Source organism: Hyaena hyaena, unplaced genomic scaffold, assembly GCF_003009895.1.
Source record: "Hyaena hyaena isolate Hyena2069 unplaced genomic scaffold, ASM300989v1 scaffold_149, whole genome shotgun sequence".
NCBI lineage: Eukaryota > Metazoa > Chordata > Mammalia > Carnivora > Hyaenidae > Hyaena > Hyaena hyaena.
In genome coordinates this window covers 2,642,458-2,653,568 of record NW_024080781.1, presented here as the reverse complement: position 1 = coordinate 2,653,568, position 11,111 = coordinate 2,642,458, and the positions used below count along the sequence as shown (strand labels likewise).

The window sequence follows — 11,111 nt, the reverse complement described above, 5'->3', positions numbered from 1 at the left end:
GGGAGAGAGGAGGGGAGGGAGGGAGGGAGGAAAGAAAGAAAGAAAGAAAGAAAGAAAGAAAGAAAGAAAGAAAGAAAGAAAGAAAGAAAGAAAGAAAGAGACTTGATTCTCAGAATGACATTCCTTCACATCTCCCTTTCAACGTTCATGGAATGCAATCTTGTATTTAATGCATTATGCATTGTGTTCTATTCTAGCTCTGCTTTGTGATAGTTTTTCTTTTTAAAAAATAAATTGTTGACTATTTTGAGTATGCTGACTAAATAAGGCTTTTTCTAGTTAGAGCTGTTTCTGCTCCAAAAGTAGTAAGAAAATTATACTAAGCTTGTGAATTTTGGTACAAGGGATTTTGAATTTGCAGTCTTGTATATTTAAGTGTCAATCATCCAAATAATTTTTGGGTATAGTCATTATTCATGTTAGTCCTTAAAATGAAACAACAACAAAAAAAACCTCTCTCTTAGCAGTAACAAAATCAGAAGAGTTTATCTCGAGTCCAAATTTTTTTTATTTTAGCCATTTTAATAAATAAATGAATTTCAAAATTCGAACTTATATAAAAATTTAAGGTAATGATTATTTCTGGAGGGAAGTACAAGAAGTTGCAATCCATACTGAATACCCAGGTATGGAAATATTGTCAATAACATTATGTTTATTAAAGCAGTTTTAACTTTATATATATATATATTAAATATATATGTATATATAAGTATATTATATGGGACCTCTGTATGACCTATGTTGTGATCACAATTTAATAAGTATTTGTATATAGTTTATGGTAATTTTACATTAATGTGGGTTATCCCAATTTCCATAATTTTTGTTTATATTTTTTAAGATTTCTTCATGTCATTTTCAAGTAAGATTAATATAGATGCTGTAATATATTTGGACAACACTCATATATAATGTCCCTAACTTGATACTTGTGGAAAACACAACAAAATTTAAAATGTAGAAGATGGGATTGGTGAAGATGAAACAAAAAAAAAATATTCCCTTGGGTACATGCCAGCTTTGAATCTATGATTTGTGACCTGTTCTCACAGAATTGAAAATAGCCAGGGACTCCCGGGGACTAGAGAGTAGAAGTTATGCTCTTCCCAAGAATTGTCAACACCATAGAAAAATGTCCATCCAACATGCCTGACAGTTTCTGAAAGCCAGCCAGTTATGGAAATAAATTGCAGCTCTTAGAGGATTACAGCATTGTGAACTCATGCTCACAAGCAGGCATATAGCAGCCAAAATGCAGCATATAGTTAGTGCTTCTCAGTGACAATTATCAACTTCCTTGTATGAATTTCTTACCTCTTCATCTCCCTTGCACACGCACATGAGCACATGCATGTGTGCATGCACACACAGACACACATGCATACGCCTTATTCAGGTGATTTAGATCACTAAACCCTGCTAGGTTCTCATTCCTTAGGTGAAGAAACTTATCTTCTGAGATAAGTGATATAACAAAGCAGTTGGACTTCTTAGGCAATGCAGTATATTGGAAATATAAGCTGCCAGTGTTACTATTATTAATGTCATTATTATTAATGTCATTATTATTATTATTATTATTTTAAATCCTCAGAATAAACAGTGTAGGAAAAATAGTCGGCAGGAAACAAGTAGAGAAAGAGCTAAGAATTCCAACAGCCTAGACAAAAATAATGATAAAATCAAACACATATCTCTATTTCGTAGAACACACAAAAATTATCCCTCTTTATCCCTATATTGACCTGGATAATATTCCTGGGACCCTGGAGCATGCAAACTAAATCCCAACTAACTATTAATATTTGAAATTGCGTATGAAAAGTACATATTTTCTAAGAGGGGGTGTATGACCTAAATGTTATCTAGTCCTGAGTCCAAGATCAATTTCTTCAATGGCCTTACAAAAAGGTACCCTTCAGAAATGTATAAAAATAAAATGTCTATTTATGCAAAGATAGAAACCACATACAGAAAATTGATTTTCCAGAAACATGGCAATAGCATGCAGTCATTGTTGTAGGCTTGTCACAGTTATTAAATACTTAACATATATCAAGCTCTTTATAAAAGTATTCCTTTTAATTTTTTTAAACTCCAGGAGATAGGTAGTAGTATTGCTATTTTACAAATAGCTGATAGCTCAGAGAGATAATGTAACTCACTCAAACTTAAGCTAACAAATGCTGGAGCTAGAATTTGAACTCGTCTTAATGCCTCCAAATCTATTTTCATTTCTTAATGTAATGCTGATATCTCCAATTAAATAATTGGACTCATATGTCAGGCAGCCATAAGAATTATAGAACACAAGGAAATTATGATATTACAAAAGTACTATTGGCAGAAAAGTCACTTGAAGTTGTTTTACATTTGTGATGGGAGGTTTATACTTCCCTCAAGTCTCATGATTTCCCTCAAGTCTTTCTTTTGATACAGGACACACATCTTGGAATCAAGAGCTGGTGTTTTGCCTTGAAAGTGAGCAGCAATGTCTGGTCCAACTGCTTTCGTCTCATTATCATCAAGTTCTACCCAGCAGGGCTCACCAATCTTAGTGAGGAATCAAAGGCAGACTAGTCTTATCATTCTTTCAGAACCTTTTTAAAGCTGGTCCCGTTGTGTTTAGATCAGCTAGATCTTCACTTGCCAGTTATTATGTGAACATCTCTTTGCTTTAACAAATCCAGTCTCTTCAGTCCTCCTCAAACTCTCCATTTTATTGTTCCTTCCATGACTTTACACATGTTAATAGCTCTGCTTACCACATCTTCTCTCCTCTGCCCACTGGAAACCTGTGTAATCTCCAAGGCCAGGTTAAAGAGCTCCCCTAACAAGGGAGTCAACCCTGATTCCTCAGTGATAACTCACATTTTGAAATGTTTAAATATGTTGTTTTATGTCTTCCTGACTTACTTACATAATAAGTAATGATCATTTGAGATGCATAATTTCAGTTTACTTTTTAAGGCTAGAGCCTAATCTCTAAAGGTAGGAACAATTTGGTCTAATATTTCACATTCTTCTAGGAATATGGAAGTTGTGGCTGTTCATCAGTTAACTATGTCAGTCCCTTCTGGGAAACAGATACAAACAGGGATGGGGACTTGATCTTTATGCTATTCTGCTTGACTCATATATTCAGGGGTGGGAGCATATAATGAGGTCAGACCTCAGAGAATGACTTTTCCATGACAACTTCCCATGTTTCACACAATGCAATAGAAAAGTCCAGATTAAAAAAAAAGACTGTCCATCTTTAAATACTAAGTCAGCTGATTAAATAAGAGTGGACTCTAAGTGCTTTTCCCTACATAAACTTTATAAAATACTACATTCTTCACAATGCTGTTAAGATTAGAAATAATAATGTATATAAAAGCATCTGGAACACAGTTAACTATTAATAAATCATATCTTGTATTACTTCTATAAAGCAAATAGCTCAAGACACCCTGTCTCCCAAGGTGGTCTTCTTAACTACTAATATTTTCTTTTCTGTCTTGACCACATAACTTTGTCCAATATTTAATAATAAATCATGAACTGATGGAACTTAGAATTTCTTCTCAAGATTCTTAATACTGTTGCTAAAAACCATGAGCCCAACTAATGTTATAAGAATCATTGTTGAAATCTAGATAATTCATTGATGCATCTATTAATATTACAAAATGTAATAAATAAATATTGCTTCAAAAGCAAAACCATAAAAACCTCCAAGATACTACATATCTTTCTTTAAGTTTGTTTATTTTCCGAGAGACAGTGCAAGCAAGGGTGGGGCAGAGAGAAGGGGAACAGAGGATCTGAAGCAAGATCTGCTCTGACAGCACAGAGCCCAATGCGAGGATCAAACTCACAAACCTTGAGATCATGACCTGAGCCGAAGTCAGATGCTTAGCCTGAGCCACCCAGGCACACCGATACTATGTATCTTTATTAGAAGTATTAATTTGTACTTTTACTTTGACTAATGACAAGAACTTATATAGTTTTATGTTTTCAAGGACTTTGTTTTGTGGCATAAATAATGATTCCTATATCTTCACTGTCTGGCTTGCCTGACTTAATTAAATAATTGTCTAATTTATCTGATTACTGAATATTTTTATGATAGAAACTTTACTATTCTCTTTACCTCTAAAGGAGAGAGAAGGAAAGAAGCAGCTTATGCTCACTGAGCACTTATTCTGCGCCAACCTTGGTATTGACAGTAATCCACAAAACTGGTAGGGGTATTTCTCTCTCTGCCTTTGGGAAGAAACATGAGTTATCCAGTGCTGCAGTTATACTTAGTAGGATATATGAATCCAATCTGTCATTCAATTTGAATAAAGTATATATAGATTGGATCTGTATCCATGAGAAGAACTGCATGATTTTCAGTATCACAGAGGAAAGTACTCATACAGTTTCCTCTCTCTCTCCCAGAAATATGCTCAGTGAAAGTATACACTACCACCCATTCATTCTGGAATTGTTCACTGGACATTTTGAAATAACATCTACCTGCAGAGTGACCACCTCATAATTTTACTAAATTACTAAGACAGTAAAGTCAAATATTTTTTAAGACTCTGAGCTTAGTTATTTATTTATAGAAATGCCATTTGAATGAATAAGATTACAGGTAGTTCAATATATAGTGTAGTAGTAAAATGAAATTCTGTTTACTTCATAAATAAATGACCCAATGTCATTTGCACAGAAAATTGTTGGGGTTTTCCCCCCTTCAGTGGTTGTGTACACACACATTCACCAAAATCTGTTCTAGTTTTTATAGAATGTTAAAGACAAGCACTTCAGGTTGGACAGCTGGGTTATGCTTCTCATCAACCAATAAAGTTAAATATTATTTGAGAGCTAAGTGAATATATACAAAATTAAATTTCTTGGCTACATTTGAAGCATGTATTGGATGATCTGGCTAATAATCATGTCAATACATAAAGCCAACTTGAACACTTTAGGCAAAATCATCCAAATGAAAGAGTTTGACTTTATTCAAATCATGTTTGGATCAAACCAATTGCCAACAAAAGGTGACCGGAGAAATTACTATCAATTATCCCCTAATATTCCTATGAAGACTATGCCAAAGTCTTCAAGATCAGTTATATACCCCTGGATCAGGGCCAAAATCCTGAGACACGATTTGTCATAGTCTAGATAGAAATTTAAGCACATGTCACTTGTATGAGGATGAAATATAGACTAAAGCAAAATACCTCATCAGATAATGGCAAAAGTCACCATTTTTCTTCTATTACACTGTTATCAATCAATAACAGAAATAGACATTGACTTTATGTTTCATTCAACACATGTATGGTTTCTTGAATAATAACAACACTTCCTAGTAGTTTGGCTTACCTAACTTCTTTAATTACCAGTATCTAATGGGCCTAACCTCAGTAGATAAAAGTAGCACTTGAGAATAATAGTATGAATCAGATAAGGAAGAGATTCTTTACCTGGGCTTTACAGAGTCCATGAATGGGCTTCACTATATCCAAAATATAATCAGAATTGATCTATATGTTCAAACAATACTACTTATATGTGGAGAAATGCCTGGGAGATTATACACTAAATTTATAATGGTGGCTAATTTTGATGAGTTGATAGAGTACTTCAGTTTTGATTCTTTTTTTAACCTTTTGATATGAGAATTTATATGTCAATTACTTATATATTAAAATTAATTCTAATGTTTGTAATTTGTAATTTTCTATGAAGATAGGGCAGTACTTTAATCTCATGCTAAGAAATTCAAATTCCTTACTCCTTATATATTTTGTATCTGGAGAACATTTTGTGCATTTGAAGTAACTTCAAATGTTTGAGAGATTTCTTTCACCTTATTGTTTTGCTTATTTTTCCTTAAATGAATTGGACAGATTTAGAAATTAAAAATAATACTTCGAGACAGATATCATTTTATATACAGCACCTCACTTACATTGCTGTAGTATGGATCAATTTCAACACAAACTTACAATTGGCTGAGTTGTTGTCATGGTAAATCAGGAGTCCATATAGCAGGTGGCCTTGATTATACTATGAATTTCACCCACCCAAAGTATCAGATTTATTAGCTGGAGAAAATTAGAATATACAAATCAAGTATTGCTCAGAAAAATAAGCAAAGTCATTCAAACTTTAAATTATTTAGGTAAAAATTTTTTTTGAATATTTAAAAAGACTGTGTTTCCACGTGGGGTAAACAAGGCTTAGCAAAGTTTCTTTTAATACATTTAATTTATGGAATGATTATCAGATATAGACGAATGGAATTTAGCATGGTATATATCAAGTGCAACAACACCAGATGTTGTTCTAGGCACAACCATCTGAATCTCTACATTTTCAAGTGCCAACCTAGAGCATCAATAAAATTCTCTTGGAACTGTGAATCTGTATACGACTAAATACAGTCCATTTCCCTTACAGATGATGCATTGGAGACTGGGAAAAGTGGCTATAGTACAGCAACTTGTAAACACAGCCCTGTCTATTTAACTCTGTCAATAAATTGTACACATCAATTATATTTCTCATGACTGTCTTTTCAAAAGCAGTTTACTCAACGTTTCATTCATTGTTATCTAGCAGTAATGTCTTCTTTCAACATGGTGACTATATCAGCTGTAACAAATAAATAAGAAGAAGCAAAAATCCTATAAGGGATTTATAACTTTATTTCTTTATGAAATTATAGTAAAATTATTTTTTTTCCTGCTTATTGCTCACATCTCTAAACTGATCATAGGAAGCACCCTTTGCTTGATTATGAAAGAGTGATTGGAAATAAAAGCATCCATCCCATGGGTTTCTAAGCCCCTTATTTTACTATTTTGTTTTTAAGCCACACTTAAAAAAATTTGTGTATTTGGGTTCAAAGGTCAAAACAGTTGCCTGAATTCTCAGTGCACTCGACTAGATAAAAAGCTTATGTCAGAGTCCACATATAAAAAAATAATCCCTTTATAGTACAGTTTTATTTCTATTGATTTCTAAAAATTAATTCAGACATTTCATAATAACGACAATAATATATTGAAAAAAACTTCATGGAACCAATCAAAACACACTCTGATTAGAGACTGTGGTTATTGTGAAAGGTTAATTATTGTAAAATCCCAGCTACTGTTTATAACTAATATAGATTTTTAATTCATAACGTACCAAAGAGATTAATTTTTTAATCTAGTTTTCCTAAGCATCTCCTTGAATCTCTTTAGGAAGTAAAATTGGTATTATTATTATTATTATTATTATTATTATTATTACAAAAAATACGAGGCAATAAGTCTATTGCCTAAGACTAGCACACAGCCTCCGTGGTCTGGCCCCAACTACTCTTTCCATCCTTATCTTTCCCTCACACATAAGCCCCAGAAAAATAGAAGAGCCTATTCTTTCTGGAACATAACACATGCCATCCCAGTTTGTGCCTTCATCCTTGCTGCCTGAAAGGCTCTCATTTCTCATCCCTTTACTGCCAGTCTGTGCACCCAGTATTAATGTCTTGCATTAATTCAGTGCTTCCTACACACCATACATTTACTAAGAGCATTATTTCATTTGTGCCTTTTAACAACCCTATTTTACAGAATATGAGAACTTTGGTAGCTATCTCGATAATAAATGACAGATTTGCACCCATGTAGACTTTGGAGTCTACTCTGTGATGCATTACACACTGTGAAACATAAATTACAAGTCCCAATGAACTTTCAAGATCAAAGAAAAATAACTGTAATGCCATGGATATTTCACTGACCACCCCATCCTCTCTTCCTTATATCTCCTCTGTATCTCTCTGAGGTCAAACTCTAATTTCTTACCACTGATAAAGTTAGTGATATACTTATCTTGTTTGCTCTACTAGTTATTCTGATTCATCTTAATAGTCTTTGTGTTAAATAGTAAAATGCACATGGTTAGCTCTCTATAAATACTGGTTGTATGAATGTGTTATTGAGAGAAATAGAGATAATTGAGATTATATCACAAATGACCTGTGATAAACAACTTGAAAATCAATTTAGCAAGTCTATAATTTAATAAGTAATGATCAAAACTGAGCATTTATTAATAAATTAGAGTTTTTAACGCAAGTTTATAAAAGTGCCCACCAAAGTTACCTGTCGGGGTATCCCAGTTTCAAATCCATTCATTAAATCACATGTACTTTTTAAAAATGTCATTAAATCAGACAAAAGAATTCAAAACTGTTGTTTGAGGATCCTAGGTGAATTTTGGTTACTCTAAAAAACCAGTTGAAGATGGAACTTATTATTTATGATAATGACTATATATATATTATTGTTCTATTTGCTTTTTGTTGAGCTGATTCAAAATTTTTATTTTTTTGTACAAATACATATGTTGACTCATTGAGATAATGGTATATTGTCTGGGAAGAGAAGAAAATAATCTATTTTTCTTATGTGATGCCAAGCAAATGTAACTATTCTTTTAATTCTTAAAGATAAAACTGATACTGTAATACTATTTAGAGACAACCTATGTTTATTCACCCAATTTCTCAAATTTAAGAGGGGAAGTGATTTGAGGCTTTGAGTATGTGAGGCTTCTCCCTCATCAGCCATCAAAAGGTCACATTTTGCCCCCTTCTTTTTAAATGTTGGTATTATGTTTCATTTTGACAAATGTCTGATAGAAGTTTTAAAGTCTGACTAATTCTGTTTAAATAATAACTACAACTCTAAAAATAATCACTATTACATTTAAGATATAAAGTTCTCAAATTTAAGATTTGCCTGTTAGCCATACATACTTAAGCTTAAAATGTATGTTGATAAAAATTACATAATAGAGAAAAAGATAATTACTTGGAGACTGATAGTAACTTACTGAATTCAGAACCAGGATTCTTGGAAAAATTCAGTGGCAGAATTGAGTACCATTTTTACTTTTCCTTTTAACTTATTCAGTTTAAAAACATTTGCTTCACTTTGAAAAATTAAAATATAAAAACTAATTTTCCTGAGCACAACTGTACTAGTTTTAGCAATGCTAGAACTTCCCTCAAATCTGAATTACTTTGAAATGATTTTTCTTAAACTAATCATCATTTTTTTCCTCAATGACTTAAAATACAAATAGTCAAGTCATGACTGTTAATTATACCTACTGATCATCAGTGACAGAACAACATCCTATTAAATTACCTTGGAAATTGGAATCAAGATAGAAACCAAGAAGGATATAGCAGCTATATATTTAAAGGGGAAGAAAGAAAATAATTTTCACAATTAGGCCCACACTAGGAATAGTGCTGAGCTATTTTATTGGTCAGTGGTGTACGGAATGGGTCTCTAAAGCTTTCCTGGAGATTCCAACCAAAGCAAACAAGAAGGTCATTGGGTCTGACATCTGATCTAGAGGAAATTATGACATTTTCTCTGAGCATTAGGTACTCTTTAAATGGAGTTATTCTCCAATCAGAATGCTGTTACATATCATACCATTTATTGTTTAACTTATTGCCTGGGACTTACAAAAGTGTTTTTAGCCATGAAGTATCAGAAAGGTAGCAAAGAAAAATTAAGAGCAGTGTTTTCTGAGATAAAATATCCCTTTTACACATATACCACAGTTCTGTTTTATCAGTGTTGTCTTTAGTGTACCTTGGACTCTGTTGCCCAGAAATACATGCATAAATCTATCCTTGCTTGTTCCTGATACAAGAAATGATGTAACACTTTCATTTTGATATTCCTTGTAAAGGAAACAAGCTAAGTGAGTCTGCCTTTGACAGGTGTGACTCCCTAATCAGCACTACTAGGTAGCCTTTTGCAGATTCAGCCCCGTGGAAACTGAACAGTCCCCCCCCCCCACCCCGCCCCCAACCTCAACCACCACCACACACTTTAAACAAAGCCATTTAATTTGGTCTTAAGCCAAGGTAAGAGGGAAAAACCAATTAGTAAATAAAAGGACAACATAAAGAGGCATAATCTGCCAACAAGAACCTACATGCAAGCCAGAGGAGATTTATGATCGTCTTCCCCAGAGAGGGAGTGACTAACGCACGCACACTGACCACCGTAAAGAGGTAAAGAGAGAGTGAAATGGCTCAACGTACACACACCCCGCTCCATACCGGGGACGAGTCTCCGAGCTGCGGCTTGTGCTCTCGGAGGGCCAGGCTGAAGCTGACCGCCCCCACGGCCACGCTGGACACCCCCAGCCCTATCTCCAGCACAGAGAGCACCAAGAGGCTCCCAATAATCTGGCCGCTGGTGCACATCCTTCCTCGGTCATCATTCCTTCCAGATCAGAGAGGGAAACCAACCATCCGCCTTCTTTCTTCCACTATCCGCCTTACCCCTTCTGCCCCCGACCAGACCCCAAAACTTTTCTTTCTTCACCAGCAAAGCATTTTCCACAAGGACTAGATTTCCAGAAGCGGAGACCCTCTTCCCTGACCGGGCCAGAGGCAAGAGTCGCTCCACCCCCTGACACGTTCAGACAGGGATCCTCGGATTTTCCCGGGTTCGGTGGTCGGTGGTCGAGGTCAGGAGAGGATTGTGCACCCGCAGAAGGGCTTTCAAGAAGGAGCCAGAAACCTGGCGGAGCCGGGAGTAAGGAGCCCCGCTCGAGAGGCGCTGTCCAGAGTTCTGCCGCGTCCCAAGTCTCCGCAGGAAACCTGCTTCCTTCTTAGCCTCCCAGACCCTTCGGCTCCCCTTTCTTTCCTTGCCAAGGAGATGAGCCTTGCTTCCCAGAGATCCAAAGCGGAACCGCTCAGAGCTTCTCTCTCCCTCTCCCTCTCGTCTCCTCTCCTTTGTTTTCGCGGTAACACAAAGTGCTTCTGCGAGTGTCTCAGTCCCCAGGCTGAGCGGGCGAATGTATTCAGCACCACGCTCCTCGCAGTTGCTGTGTCGCCAGAAAAAGCGACCTTGTCTGATGGCCTTTTCCCGTCTGGGTTTCTTCTCCCTCCTCGTCGTCCTCTTCCTCCCCCTCTCTCTTGGTCTGATTCTCTTTCATTTCAGTGACCTCATTGGGATTTGAGGGGTTGAAGGAGGAGGGAAAAACCTGATCTATGTGTGGGTCTAGAACCAATACTCTTGGCT

At 35.4% G+C, this 11,111-nt stretch overlaps 1 protein-coding gene across 3 annotated transcripts in view; it reads right to left on the bottom strand.

Annotated features, from left to right (window-relative positions):
• The window catches only part of TMEM196 (transmembrane protein 196), a 49,234-nt gene extending 38,896 nt beyond the window's left edge, over positions 1-10,338 (bottom strand). For 2 of the 3 annotated variants that reach the window (XM_039238846.1, XM_039238843.1), the window contains exon 1: positions 10,142-10,338. In XM_039238846.1, the coding sequence (XP_039094777.1) occupies positions 10,142-10,288 (147 nt within the window). In that variant the 5' untranslated portion in view covers positions 10,289-10,338. Of the gene's footprint in view, positions 1-10,123 lie in introns of all 3 variants that reach the window. The other variant, XM_039238845.1, reaches the window with a different exon arrangement.
• Positions 10,339-11,111: the final 773 nt, after the last annotated feature.